The sequence below is a fragment of the Sitophilus oryzae genome, unplaced genomic scaffold, assembly GCF_002938485.1.
Source record: "Sitophilus oryzae breed Bouriz unplaced genomic scaffold, Soryzae_2.0 scaffold_801_pilon_pilon, whole genome shotgun sequence".
Lineage (NCBI taxonomy): Eukaryota > Metazoa > Arthropoda > Insecta > Coleoptera > Curculionidae > Sitophilus > Sitophilus oryzae.
Window position 1 is genome coordinate 2,335,623 of NW_022147419.1, and position 14,017 is coordinate 2,349,639.

The 14,017-nt window shown below is 32.1% G+C and overlaps 5 protein-coding genes and 1 pseudogene across 7 annotated transcripts in view; 4 read left to right on the forward strand and 2 right to left on the reverse strand.

Moving 5' to 3' along the window:
* The window catches only part of LOC115888571 (RING finger protein 10), a 22,957-nt gene extending 20,700 nt beyond the window's left edge, over positions 1–2,257 (forward strand). The window contains exon 12 of one of the 2 annotated variants that reach the window (XM_030908331.1): positions 1,927–2,257. In XM_030908331.1, the coding sequence (XP_030764191.1) occupies positions 1,927–2,021 (95 nt within the window). In that variant the 3' untranslated portion in view covers positions 2,022–2,257. The remainder of the gene's footprint in view (positions 1–1,926) is intronic. The other variant, XM_030908330.1, reaches the window with a different exon arrangement.
* LOC115888575 (fatty acid-binding protein 12-like) lies at positions 1,998–8,256 on the reverse strand. The gene is made up of 5 exons (XM_030908336.1): positions 8,169–8,256; positions 4,852–5,003; positions 4,228–4,400; positions 3,693–3,797; positions 1,998–3,278 (listed from the first exon to the last, which is right to left on the reverse strand). The coding sequence occupies exons 2-5, from the start codon at positions 4,919–4,921 to the stop codon at positions 3,222–3,224; spliced, it is 405 nt and encodes a 134-aa protein (XP_030764196.1). The 5' UTR covers positions 4,922–5,003; positions 8,169–8,256; the 3' UTR covers positions 1,998–3,221.
* Positions 5,258–6,004, forward strand: LOC115888574 (UPF0545 protein C22orf39 homolog). The gene is made up of 3 exons (XM_030908335.1): positions 5,258–5,424; positions 5,485–5,649; positions 5,707–6,004. Exons 1-3 carry the CDS (start codon positions 5,362–5,364, stop codon positions 5,935–5,937), a joined length of 459 nt encoding a protein of 152 aa, XP_030764195.1. The 5' UTR covers positions 5,258–5,361; the 3' UTR covers positions 5,938–6,004.
* On the reverse strand, positions 6,043–7,599 carry LOC115888572 (intraflagellar transport protein 52 homolog). Its single transcript, XM_030908333.1, has one exon. The coding sequence runs from the start codon at positions 7,363–7,365 to the stop codon at positions 6,085–6,087; it is 1,281 nt and encodes a 426-aa protein (XP_030764193.1). The 5' UTR covers positions 7,366–7,599; the 3' UTR covers positions 6,043–6,084.
* LOC115888567 (SH3 domain-containing protein C23A1.17-like) overlaps positions 7,801–14,017 on the forward strand; it is a 316,006-nt gene continuing 309,789 nt past the window's right edge. For both annotated transcript variants that reach the window (XM_030908326.1, XM_030908327.1), the window contains exon 1: positions 7,801–8,110. In XM_030908326.1, the coding sequence (XP_030764186.1) occupies positions 7,941–8,110 (170 nt within the window). In that variant the 5' untranslated portion in view covers positions 7,801–7,940. The remainder of the gene's footprint in view (positions 8,111–14,017) is intronic.
* LOC115888570 lies at positions 8,795–12,416 on the forward strand (annotated as a pseudogene).

Below are 14,017 nucleotides of genomic sequence, written 5' to 3' on the forward strand. Positions count from 1 at the left end.
TAGCATTTATTCACAACGTAAAATAAAAAAAATTATTGAGTCTACCCCACGTCTACCCTACATTAGAGGTGGGAATTCTAGTTCCTTGGGAGGAACTAGTTCCTTAGTTCTAGTTCCACCAGAGGAATAGTTCCTTGAACTAGGTCTTTAGTTCACAATAGTTCCCGACTAACATTGACATCCCCCTTGCTTGCTAATGCGTTTCGTTGTCAGTCAGAACTATTCACAGTATGATCTATATAATTTTTATAATGTACGGAGATATAACGAGACGTGTAATTGTGTATGTTAAAAACATATAGGTAAGTTTTAATAGAAGATAGTAAATAGAATAGCAGATAAAAAAAAATAAAAAAAAACTCAAATCAGAATTTAAAAAACTATATCACAAATCAATTGGAGCAAATATTATAAAAATTTTACGAAAAATTGCATTTTTCCCCACTTCAAGCTTTTTGTTTTTGTCTAAAAATTCAGAATATCTACTTTGTTTTATAAGATATTTCTTAATTTTAGGGACCTAAAGTGAAACATCCCATAAAATATTTAAAAAACAAACTAAAAATCAAAAACAGTATCCACGACAATTTTCTGTGGTAACTACGCCGCGCCGGCTGCGGCAATAGACAAGGCCGAATCCATCGTCGTCACCTTGTATTATATCTCGGAACTGCCGACTGAATAGATTCCCGTGAACTAGTCTTTTAATAGTTCCTCTATGTCCGGATCCAATAACATACGGCTCGCACTCCCCACGCCTCCCTAGCATCAATCGCGCTGGCTGATCCATACGTAAACTAGTCTTTTATTTAGTTCCTTTAGGTCCGGATCCGATAACATACGGCATAAGGCTGGCACTCCCCACTCCTGCCTAGCATCGATCGCGCTAGCCCGATCCGTTCGTACGTAAACTAGTCTTTTATTTAGTTTAGTTTATCTAGGTCCGGATCCGATAACGTACGTCTGACACTCCCCACTCCTGCCTACCATCGGGCTACGCGCGCTAGCCTATCCGTCGCCGTCGCATATTATTCTATATCGGACACAGTCTCAATCCCGGAATAGGTTTTGAGGAACTAGTCCTTTGAGAAACCAGGAACTAGTTCCTTTCATTCCGGGGTCGGAATAGTTCATTGGAACTAGTTCGTTCACGAACTACACACCTCTACCCTACATCATAGTTTTACATTTTTTAAATAAAATTAGAACGGCACTGATAAACCGGAATTTAAGTCGGCCATATTTGAGTCCCATCGCGGTGGACCTAAGATTTTTGATATGCTCCTTCCTTAGTCTTCTTATTCAAAGGTTACAAAAAATGTATTACTGTATGCGTTAAGGCAGGCGGCCACTGCGAGCGTAACTAAACTAAGCTAAGGTAACAAACGGTAACTAAACGAAAATAAGTTTCATCGGCCACTGGGAACGATTTTCGCTCAGTAGTCAGCTAAGTTAGCTGCGTTTTCGTATTGTATTTCTGCTGTCATAGAACTAATCGCTGCGAAAAATTCGCTGGAACCTGTCACGAACTAAAACGAGCGAAACTAAACTACGATTTGAATCTTCGTTCATATATTTTCGTTTAGTTTTGCTCAAGTGGCCGCTGATGCATTTAAAAGTATGGGAGCTGATTTTTACAAATCTTATCTTCGCTTGGCTTAGTTTAGTTTCGCTCGCAGTGGCCGTCCGCCTTTATTATTTGAACATTGTTTGTTACATTCGATTAAAATTTAGCGTGTGTTTGGGACTTGGTATTTCCAACAGATTAAGTTGAATGATTATTTCCATTCTTAGTTGGCCACCCGGTACCTAGGTCTAGTATCATATTGAATTTAGAAACAGCTTAGGTGTCACGTTAAATCAGTCTCATCACGTATTCAGAATGACATTTCTCAGCGTTATTAAAGTAGACAATATCTCTTTCAGATGCTGCAACTTCCGGTAAGAAAAAGAAGAAAAAATCCAAACAAAAAATACTGTTTTCGACCACACATGGCTTTATCGGGAAATTAGACACATGATGTTTTCCTTTCTTTAAATTATTAAGTGCAACAAAATAAAATACCAAAAAAAATTGTGACGCCTCTTATGAATTATTTGATATTTCATAGCACCATTTTAGTTTTATATTCATTATTTTTGTCTCGTCATTTTTATTCTGTTTTTAATTGTTTTATCGCTACTTCTATATTAACTGAATAGAACCTATTTTTTTAAGATCTTTGTTGGCGAAAGAATAATAAAAATTCTGCAAGTTTTAAACGTGTTTTATTTCATAATGAACAAGATTTAAAATCCAAAAATTTAGATATGTTAGAAATACATATAAGAATAAGTTCGAAAAAAACTTCCAGAGGAGATTGTAAAGGTGATAACTAACGGGCTTTTCATCTACAATATGATCGAAAAAAAACGGCGTCAGGGATGGCTATGAAATATAGATCGCTGTCATTTTATTGTTAAATTATATGGGGAATGTTATCGATGTTCATTTCCAAGCCAACTGGACGCTGTTTTTTTTTCTCGGTCATATATAATCTTTCAATTTGGTGTTTCCCCAAAAAGTTATTTGCATATATAGGGTGAACCAAAACCATTGTTTTTTTTGGTTAAAACTGTTTATTGTTTTAACAACACCCTTGATATAACACCGAAACAATCATTTAACTCATTAATAATTTTTACTTAGTAAAATTGTAATGTTATTTGTAACATTCCCACATCAAATTTCAAGTTTTTATCGTTAACCGTTTTTGAAAAAAAAGGCGATTGTGATTTTGTGTCACCCTATATAATTAAACAAGTTTTAAAGAATAACTTTACACCCTCTACATATTTCATAGACTCCGTTACTCTGTGATATTGTTGTGTTCTATGTTTTCTACTAATTCTTTAGCATCTTATTCGTTTAGAAATAATACATTTTGAAAACTTTAAACATGTTTTATTTTCTTAATAAATATAAATTGCATAAAAATAATATACACCTTGTTATATCAATAAAGGATTCTTCTGTATATATTTCATATTTCACATTTTTAACGAGATTATTATAATTATAAATTAGTATTACAAGAGTTATTAAGGTAAACTTTAAAAATTAGATAGAAAATATGAGTTAATACATCCCATAGTTACAGAATTATTTAGAATTTGGACATTCGTTTTTGTAAATACATAGTAGTTTATTAAGTACATACATCACCTCAGACAAAAGCTGATTATTCTCTTTTAAAATGTCGGACTGCTTCTTTTCCAGATTTCTCATGTTTGTAGGTCTAGAGAATATCGAGTTATTTAGTAAAATGCCTTTAAGCCAGATATCGGATAACATTGGTATGCCATATTAGGTAACAGTAAATTAATTTAAAAAATTAAATCAATAAAAGTAAGTTCAATAAATTAACTTTATTAAGATTTGATTATCACTTTTATATCTCATTCATCTTTTAGGTATAATGCTGATTGATTGATGATAAATTATACAAAACATTACTATAAAAAGTATTAAACAAACTTGCAATTTGGAATAAAAAAAATGCATTAGAACCCTGAAATGAAATTTATAGACTTAATATTGACTAGATACAGGGCGATCTACACAATACACTGTTCTAAAAATGCTTCATGGCTACATATTTCAGATTAATTTTTAGTCTAAATTACAAAATATGTGGGAATTTTTTACTTACCAGAGTAAGTCCAGTATCAGTAAATTCGTAAATTCTTGTTATAGTTGTGTTATCTGGGCTTATACATTCAGTTACTAATTTGTCATCTTTAATTATAGTAGTACTCTAAAAAAAATCACATCCTCGCATACTCCTAGACTTCTTTTTTTTTATTTTCTTCTATAACTCTGTACAGGGTGGGGCCTCTCATACGCCGCGGAAGCTCTAAGCAGAACGGTAGTTTATATCGAAATGAAATTTTGGGAGCATATGTAGGTTAACTGAAAGCATTTTATAAAAATATATAGAATTATACAGGGTGTCCCCAAAAAAAGTTATACATCAAAGTTGTGTTTTTTCTAATTAATTAATTTAATTAATTAATAATTCTTAATTATCGATAATTTAATTTCAAAATTCGACACCCCGTAGAACTATATTTTTAAAAAGTGCTCTGAATTAACCTACATATGCTCACAAAATTTCGTTTTAATACAAACTGTCGTTCTCCTTGGAGCCTCCGCGGCGTATGAGAGGTGCCACCCTGTATACCTACTTTGATTGTTGCACCTGGCATAGTTTCTTCATATTCTTCTCCCAATTTAAAGGTGTAAGAAACATTCCTAAACAGAGTTTTAGTTGTTATAGTCCATTGTCCATCTTCGTTTTTCGAAATTTCAATGGTAGGATTAGAAGAGCACATCATCTTTCTCGGTATGTATGGAACACCTAAAAAAAATATGTTTTATCAGTACTGTAATGATACAAAATGAACGAAAAAAAAAATTTATCAAGTTGCCCTTATATAAATTTTCATATAAAATGTCAACAATTTTCATTTCTAAGCTAACATGACACCTTTTTTTCGATCATACTGTACAGTACTACTCATACAACATACAAGTTACGTTAGAAATGAAGATCGATGACAATTTAATGCAAAATTAAATAGTAAATGTGATAGATTGTCATATTCACAGGTAACTTGACGCCGTTTTTTTTATTTAAAAGTAGGAAACTTGAAACTTATAATTTTCTTTAAAATATTTCTAAAATAGAGATTTTTAAATTCGTCATTTAGAACAGGTACTGCATAGTTTTTCATTATTTTAAACCTGTCAACAGGAAAAATAAATAAATAAAATTAACTTAAACAAAGATATTTGTTTAAAATTCTTACCTACAGCTTTGAAATAATCATCTAAATTTTCACTGTGCGTATGGGTGTAAATTCCTACCATTTGCGCCATCCTGTTGCAACCAATTTTTCTTTTAAAACACAAGAAATTTGACTTTTTTCTGATTAATAATCAACTAGCAGACTAATGGAAGCTGCAAATACACAAAAATAATATGTTATCTTATCAATTTACGTGTTTAAAGTTTTCTGTGATAATGATACATAATAATGATAATAATAATGATGTGACATAAATCATAAATTTTATTGTCTCAATATTTCTAAATAATTAAAAAGTTCTATTAAATTTTAAACCTCTACTACCTGTATCGATAAAAAGATATCGATACTAAAATCCGCCCCTTCAACATTAACACAAATGTATAACTGGTTACATAACCACATATAAAAGAAAAATTACACATAACCTAACTTTTTGACCTACTTTTTTTCTAGACCCCAAAAGTATTTAAAATATCTTTAAAATATTCAATAATTAAATGAGATATTATGACTGAAGACAACAAAGCTGACGATAATAAAAACACAGACAAAATTAAAGATGAATGGATGGTAAGTTACGAAATTCATTTAAAAAACTACATTCCAGTTATTTTTATTCTGTAATTTTAGATAAGAGACTGCAGTATTTACGATGAGGAATATTCAGATTGTACGTCCATTAAAGCCAGATTTAACCAACTTTTTATTTTCGGCAAAGTACAGGATTGTATACAATGGAAAAAAGACTCGGACAATTGTTATAAGTTCTGCAATGATAATGACCTCACGGCAGCGGTATTTACACTGATTATTAAAAAAAAATCATAATATATCATAGATTTCTTTACCTAGGCCCAGTTAATACAAAGTGAAAAAAATCGCAGAAAAGAAAGACTTCTATCTCACTTAAAGAATAATGTTTGGACAAAAAGGGACGGGCCACCTAAAAACTGGGATTCCCCGCTACCGAAACGCCTTCAAGAGCAATACGAAGGATCATATTTAGCTCTTAAATCAAAGGAAATGAAGGGAGAAATTGAACCTGCCTATGACCCTTTTTTTCGATCATGTACAATCTTATGATAGCAATATTCATTTAAGTATAGTAAAATTTTGTAAATAATAGATGTCTATAAGTAGAAAACATTTATTTGATCTCTTATTTCTAACATTTATCACTTATTTTAAGAGTTTAACTTATAACTTAGTAATGAAGTGCTTAAGTAGGTTTTATTTAATGTGATCTATACTCTTAAAGTCTGCTATATCTTTTCCTATATTATACAAAAAATCTTTTGCCATGTCTGTGGAATTACCGTCAATCATTTTAGAACATCTAACAATGAAATTCTCTAAATATTTGCCATCAGAATCATTTACATCCAGTTCTGACGTGATATATTTATTAGTATACTGAGCCAACTTCGAAAATACTGAACTGAAAGCCTCATCGAGGTCAAACAGTTCCAAACAGGGTGGTGGCAACTCTCTGAAGCAAGGAGGAAACACTGCAGCTTGTAGTGTTGGATATGGTGCTTCAAATTTTGGAGTAATAATCTTCAAAGGCACATGTTTAACTCCAAGGTCATCATATAGTTTCAGTGTCTCTGGTACGAGATTTGTGTTCATTGAATATACCTTGTGATCAAAAAGTTTTGTATAGTCTATCACTGAAGTGTTACTAACCACATCGGTTAAGCACAGTTTGGGTTTTTCAGCTAGCTCTGCCGTTTCTGGTACTATGTTTCGATCAGTGACTTCGATATCATCGTGATCAGTAGGTAAAAAGTGGACACGTTCGTTATCGTTTAGGAAAACCCACAACATTTCCCGAAATTTGTCGTTATTTTCTTGATCAATGTATTTATCTGAAAATATATGTCCAGAACCAATTGCCACAAGCTTGCCTCCGGTTTTTTCGTCGTAGTAAAGTGCTCCTAGAGGACAGTCCACCGGAAATGTGGCAAACCCACTCTTAAAACATATAACGCTGGGTTTCATTACATTCAAGGTACAACCAAATGAATAAACCAACTTAATGTCTTCTTTATTCTTATTCAGCGTAGAGTTTATTTGACCGTCCGCAATGTAGCATTCTTTTGGATGGAAATATTTATAATAATGCGTTCTTATGAGGCAGTCTTGATTAGGTACTATACCAAAAGTCTCTAAAAGAATATTTACATTCGATGGATCGTCAGATTTGCCTTCTGTAAGCAATACTAAAATCCTTCCACCATTTTCAATATAATTCTGCATTACCATCAATTCGTTTTCCTCGAAAATCATTTGCGATCCGGGCAGAATCAATACGTTGCAATTTTTTAACAATTCCGAAGTTATTTCTTCTCTATTTATAACCACCTTAGCGACAAACTTTAATTTTCTATAGAAACTTTTGTAATTATCGTTTACTTTGAATTGTTCTTGTTTTGAGGCGTTAAAAATTACCAAATTCTTGTTAGAATCCATTAGAAAATCGTCTGCAATCGGTGCCATGTTTACGCTCATTTATTTTGAATTTTGATTGATGCCGTTGCTAAGCAACCAATGAAGACACTTCTACGGAGATGTTCCCGGATGTTCAAAATAAAAATATTTTCAATTTTATTCGATTTTCATTTCTAATCTTTATAATTAAATAAATTACTATCTTTAATTAAGCGCAAAAAACTAATTTTACAAGCAAATATACCCGTATTAAAGGAAAAAATAAATTTCTAATCATGATTGACCTAGTTTTTTTCGATTTATTCAGTTGACGCCCCTTAAAAAAGCTAACTTCACATCGTTGAAAAAAACCAAACCCACAAAAACTTTTTGACATATGAGTTTACGTGTGAGTCATTTGTCTATTTAAAAATTTATAGTATTGTTGTTCTTGTAGGTCAATTAAAAAAATTAAAGCAATAAACTCGTGTTATTTCTGCGAATACGCGCATTCGGTAGTACAAATTATCATATCAATGCACTGAAGTTTGCTGAGATTGTGTAATATACGCGGTGTGTTTCATTTGTAGCAATATTAGGTATTCTCTCTGTGTGAAAACTGTAAAAACTGTTCGGGTGTATCGCGTTTGAGGAAAATGGCTAATACAGACGACTATTTGACGACTTATCGAGAGTTTTTCGAACATTTCGCCGAAACGGTAAACCCGAACGATCAACTACCTGTCAAGTTAGCCAGCTACAAATTGATAAACGTCGAAGTTGTGGGAGCAATTATAGATTGGACGACACAGTATTTGAGCCAAAAGTAAGTGTTAATTAATCAGACATTAAGATAAAGCTAAAAATAAATAAGACAATCTCACCTGAACCCTCGTTGTTTACAAATTGTACGCCGGGATAAACACTGTTGTAAAAACAAATGATGGTGCGTCTGCGCCAGAGTTGTATTTGTAAACAATTGGAATAATTAAAATACGTAATTAATTATGATAAGAATTTATTTTGCTTATTAACCGGGCTTTCCATTTTTGAGATCCCAAGGGATTTAAATGTTACCTAGTTGTATTCTTTTTGTGATTTTAGATCAAGTAGGTCACCTAAAGATCAGTTAAATGAATGAAAATCAGCATTGTAAAAAATACCTTTCCTGTTTTAAAATTACTTGTCCCTATTTTGTAATAATTCAATTATTACCGCCGATAACCATCTAGGTATATTGTGTATGTTTTTTTAATTTTCTTACTATATCACGATGGAGGAATGATTTAAATATCATTTAAAGATCTTTAAAAAATTATCAGGAAGTCTATCAGTAATATTTCAATGCAAAATTTAGAGTTTTTAGATTTATTTGTTTTGATAATTTAGTTTTATTAGATGAATTTGTAGAAAATTTATTGATAATCGTTTTATTCCTGGAATTGGCCTTTTAATTTTTCCTTTATTCTAGGTAAGATTTTATTTTTTTTCTAAATACGAACCTGTTATCAAATTTTTGCCTCAGATTGTGGGTGGCAGCCGTCGCCTAGGAAATTCATTGATCTCACGTGTTTTGCGCGTGCGTATCTGCTAAAATACGAAATTCGGGATATCAAGACGATCGTTTCCTGTCAAAATAATTTTATTTTGGTTGAATTTCGTTACTTTTGTTCGTTTCTAAGGTAAGTTTTCGTTGTTTTTGCAATGAAATATCCTCTATTTTATTTTTTTATTTAATATTTCGTGTCTTAAATTACGTACGTTTGCCCTCTAACCTTACATTATCGAACTTTTTAGATAAATCTTGAAAGGAATAAAAATGAATTGGAACCAGTGGCATCCTCAGGAGGGCTTTCTCAGTTCCGTGAAAGAATTACTACAAGAAGCCCTAATACCGGACAGTATGGTGCAAAAAAACGTCCAGGAAAAGATAAACATTGTTCAAAACATGCCTGATTTCACCTTTTATCTGTTTCACATTTTGGGAAATCATTCCTATCCAGAGGATATCCGATCTCTTAGCGGCATTCTAGTGAAAAATAGTATTTTAACCGTATACCAGACACTGTCTCAGGAAAGTATTTCAAGAATCAAACAAGACTGTCTCAATTTACTCATAGATCCCTCAAAAGAAGTTAGAATAAGCATATCAAATTTAATTGTTATAATAGCCAGGGACAATTTGAAGAATTGGCCAGAGTTGGTTCCTGCTTTGTTGAAAATGTTGGCGGCCCAGAATGAGTTCAGTGAAGTGGCTTTACTCACGTTATTTAAAATTTGCGAAGATCTAATCAACAGTCAGAAAACCCAAGAAGAAATTTACAAAATTACAAAGGAAGTGTTTCCAGAGTTTGTCCATTATCTTGTTAAAGAAGATTGCATTATCCAACAGGACATTATACGGCTTACTAATCAATTTTTGCAAGATTATTATCACATTATGAAACAGTCTCTGGACTTAGCAGTGTATTTGCGTAACGTAATTCGTCTAGCAAATACAGAAGACATTGAACTACAAAAATATATCTGTCACACGTTTGTTATTTATGTTGACAAGCAAGAAGAATCACTTTTGCCTCATTTGCATGATGTTATAATGTATTTAATGGAGAAAAATAACCATGAAGACCCAGAGATCGGACTGCAGGCCTGTGAGTTTTGGTTGGCTACGACAAAACTGCCTACTTGTAAAGATATTTTAAATCCATATATTGAAAAACTCTTGCCTATATTGCTGAGAAATATGCGATACTCACAAACAGAGTTGAATATATTGAAGGATAGTTTAGGAGCAGATGCTAACCATAAAGACATGGCAAAAGATATTTCACCTTTTCACATGAGAGAACGAAGAAACAGCCAGGGAGATGATGAGTACTTTAGCGATGGTGATGAAGATACTGAAGAACATGGAGATGATTTTGATGACTTCTACATGGGCTGGACCCTAAGAAAGTGCAGTGCAGCTTCTCTTGATTCTTTAGCTGTTAAATTCGGAGATGAACTTTTACCTGTTTTAATCCCCTTCATCAGTGAAATGCTTAATCATTCAGATTATTTAGTGAAGGAAAGCGCCATTTTAGCACTAGGAGCCATAGCCGAAGGCTGTATTAATGGCTTGAAGACACAGTTACCAGAGTTAGTTAATTTTCTGCAGACATCCATGACAGATGAACATTCCGTAGTGCGCGTTATCACTTGCTGGACTTTGAGCAGATACGTTTCGTGGATTATCAATGTAAAATCTGACACACCCCATGTTTATTTTGTTCCTGTGATGCTTTTGCTACTGAAGCATTTTATTGATGACAACAAGCGAGTACAGAGAGCTGCTATTTCGGCTTTTTGTATATTTCAAGAGGATGCTCAGTTGAAGCTGGTGCCATACATTAATATAATTATTGAAGGCTTTTTGTTGGGCTTTGAAAGGTTACAGTGTCGGAGTTTGTATTTGTTGTACGATGCTATAGGAGCGCTTGCGCAATCGGTAGGCAACCACCTAAACGATCAGCAGTATGTTTCGAAGCTTTTACCTCCATTAATGCAGAAATTTACCGAGAGTGACAGTTACTACGATGATCATTTTATCGCAGTGTTGGAGTGTTTGGCCAATGTTATTCCAGCCCTAGAAGTCTCGTTCTTACCCTACGCGGAAATTGTGTTCTGTCATTGCTTACAGCTGATAAATGACACACTGGTTTCCAGCATTAACTATCAGGAAAACCCGAATGAATATGATCCACCTGATAAAGAATCTATGAGTGTTGCACATGATGTTTTGTACAGTATGGCGCTGGGATTGAAGTCGCACTTTGTTAAGTTCGTTACAAACAGTAATTTAGTGTTTTTGTTGTACACTACCATGCAGGATAGTTCAAATTTGATCAGACAAACTTCAATAGCGTTGTATGGGGAATTAGTAACACTGTGCTATCCGTATATATCCAGTAACATCGGAGAATACATTCCGTTGATTATTAAAAATCTGGATGAACATTCTGACCTGGTTTGTAACAATGCCGCCTGGGTTATAGGAAGGATGTGTTCGGTGATGGGTTCCAATATCCAGCCTTATGTACCAGATATTGTAAGACACTTTGTGCATATACTGAGGGACCCAGCTGTCGCGAGAACCATGCACCAGAGCGTGGCTATATCACTGTGTTCAATTTTCTATGTGTGTCCCGATGTGTCTTCTGTTCCTGACCTGGACATAGTGCTGAAAAACTGTTGTATGCTCATCAGAAACGTTCGGGATTCGGACGAGAAAGACCTAGCGTTTCGCGGACTGTGCCAAGTCATCGTACGGAGACCCGAGTTTACCAAAAACTATTTTATTTACTTCTGTGATGCCGCCGCCTCCTGGTTTAATATACGAGTCGATTTAAAAGACACTATCCAGAATGTGCTGATGTCGTTCAAATTACAGTGTGGCGAAGAAAATTGGTCGCAATTCTACAACTCGTTCCCTGAACCACTCAAGGCTAGACTAAACGATTTGTACGGGGTGTGATCGGAACAGAACAACCACTCGTTCGGGGTAGTTTAATGAAAAAAAAAACAAATACGAGGAGTAATAAAATTATTAAGGGGTGGGAAAGCTTGGGTGCGCCTACCTTGACACCGTTTTTTTCTCGCGCGAAAAAAATAAACAAAATAAACGCATAAAATACGCACATGTTCTCTCTAAATAGGTGTAATGACGTTGACTGCTGGCGGGAGGGATAAATATACGTATACAGGGTGAGTCAAATTTAACGCCGGATTTGAAAACAATAGTGTAATGTTTTTTTTTCTTGAAATATATAGGATGTAACATGTTTTATAATTGTTTTTTTTTATATTTTCAAGTAAATACATATAGTCCAGGGATTAGAGCTTCTTCTAATTTATTTTGATAAATATAAATAGCCGTGATGGGGTATAAATGTAAAAATCTGAAGTGCATAATATTTTTATATTATATTTGTTTTATTGTTTAAGTTATTTGTAGATTATTTTTAGTTATTCTTTGACAAAATATTAGAGATAATTCTAGCATATTTTTATTGACATGAAACTAGATACAAAAAAGTGATTTATGGTAAAAGTGACTTAAATAATTCAGATTGTTAACTCGAATGTAAAAAAAATTAAAGTGCAATTTTTTACAGTTTTTTGGTTTTTAAATTATTAATGTAACTATTATTATTATTAGTTATTTATAATTAGTTCAGAAATTAAAAGTTTGAACTTTTTTTCGTATATGAATTAATTAAAGTAGCCATGAAAATAATTTGTGATAATTGTGAGTGCATAAATATTTCATATGTTTAATTATTATGTTGTTGGGAGATTATTCTAACTTATTTCAATAAATGAACATAGCCATGATGAAGAGATTCATTGGTGAAGAGTATGTAACGTTGATTTAACTAAATTGAATAATAATTTTTTAATGGAAATATTTCTATTTTTATTTATGTATGTTTAAGGTATTAATACATAAATTAAGTACTCTAGAAATTAGTTAAATATAATTTATTTAAATGAAACTAGCCATACTAGCACAGTTTAAAGAATATAAACTGTGATACTATTGGTGATTTGTGATGCCAGTAAACTAAATAACTTCAGTTCACTAAAGTTTTTTATTATTTTTATCATTAAGTTACCACGTATAATACCGTATGATCGAAAAAACCGTGTCAAAGACGGCTGGGAATGAAAGTTGTTGATAATTTTGGCGAGGTTAATTTGTAGGTGTCATTTTCAAAAAAAAATCACATTCAACTATTCTTTTATCTATGATTACAACCTTATTACGGGCTGAGTATTGACGTCTCGAGCTTGACCGCGCCGAAATTGTCATCGATTGGCATTACCCAGCCGTCTTTGACGCCGTTATTTTTCACGATCGTATAGTACTATAGTCTTAATTATGTAAATTTTATATAGAAAAAGATAGAGTGTCTAATTAAAAAAAGAATATCTCAAATAATAGTGAAACCCCTTATAGGTACTCTCAGTTAATTTGTTTTAAAGCTTTTTTATGTGATATTCATTTCAGGGTAATATTATTTATTCATTTTATATTGTTATAATTTAATAATCACAAAGCAAAAAAATCGTAAAACAATTTGTAACACAAAATGTTTTTCTGTATAATTATTTTTTTCAAAGATACAGATATTTATTTTTGAAAAAATTAGATTTATTGTTTAGTAATTCATTTTGTTAGTTTTAAACTCGAATATATTTAGACGTTATTAAAAATTCTAAAATTTAAAATTACTTTTTAAAAGTTATTAGACCATATTCTTTTAGTTCATTAGAAAATGTAATTAGTTTTTTCTTTAAATACATTTTCGTTTGTTGGTTTAAATTTTAAATAATAGATATTATATTTTTAATATTATTTTAGCTTTTAGTAATATATTTATACATTAATAAATTTTCGATCGCAAGACTATTTCTTATTTATGTTTTCTATTAAAGCACTAATGATATTTTTGTTTGATTTTGATTATGTTGTCAATTTTTTTATTATAAAGTTACATCTATATTATGTTTAAAAATAACTAGGAGGTTGTAGTGATTAAAAAGTTTTATGAACAAGCGGGCTTAAATTTTGACAGTTAAAAAAATTATAGTAATGTAATTTTCCTTAATTGTTCTATCATTTATTTTTAAAACTTTTTGGTCTCATAATCTTGCATCAAAAACTCTTTGGTCATGTCATGACCAAAGAGTT

Excerpts from the sequence above, each read along its gene's own strand:
- LOC115888574 (XM_030908335.1), top strand. The coding sequence starts at position 5,362 with ATGACTGAAGACAACAAAGCTGACGATAATAAAAACACAGACAAAATT. Across the intron at positions 5,425-5,484 it reads AAATTAAAGATGAATGGATG|ATAAGAGACTGCAGTATTTA; the intron begins GTAAGTTACGAA and ends CTGTAATTTTAG. Across the intron at positions 5,650-5,706 it reads ATAATGACCTCACGGCAGCG|GCCCAGTTAATACAAAGTGA; the intron begins GTATTTACACTG and ends TTCTTTACCTAG.
- LOC115888572 (XM_030908333.1), bottom strand. The coding sequence starts at position 7,365 with ATGAGCGTAAACATGGCACCGATTGCAGACGATTTTCTAATGGATTCT.
- LOC115888575 (XM_030908336.1), bottom strand. The coding sequence starts at position 4,921 with ATGGCGCAAATGGTAGGAATTTACACCCATACGCACAGTGAAAATTTA. Across the intron at positions 3,798-4,227 it reads TGCCAGGTGCAACAATCAAA|AGTACTACTATAATTAAAGA; the intron begins GTAGGTATACAG and ends GATTTTTTTTAG. Across the intron at positions 3,279-3,692 it reads CTGATACTGGACTTACTCTG|ACCTACAAACATGAGAAATC; the intron begins GTAAGTAAAAAA and ends GATATTCTCTAG.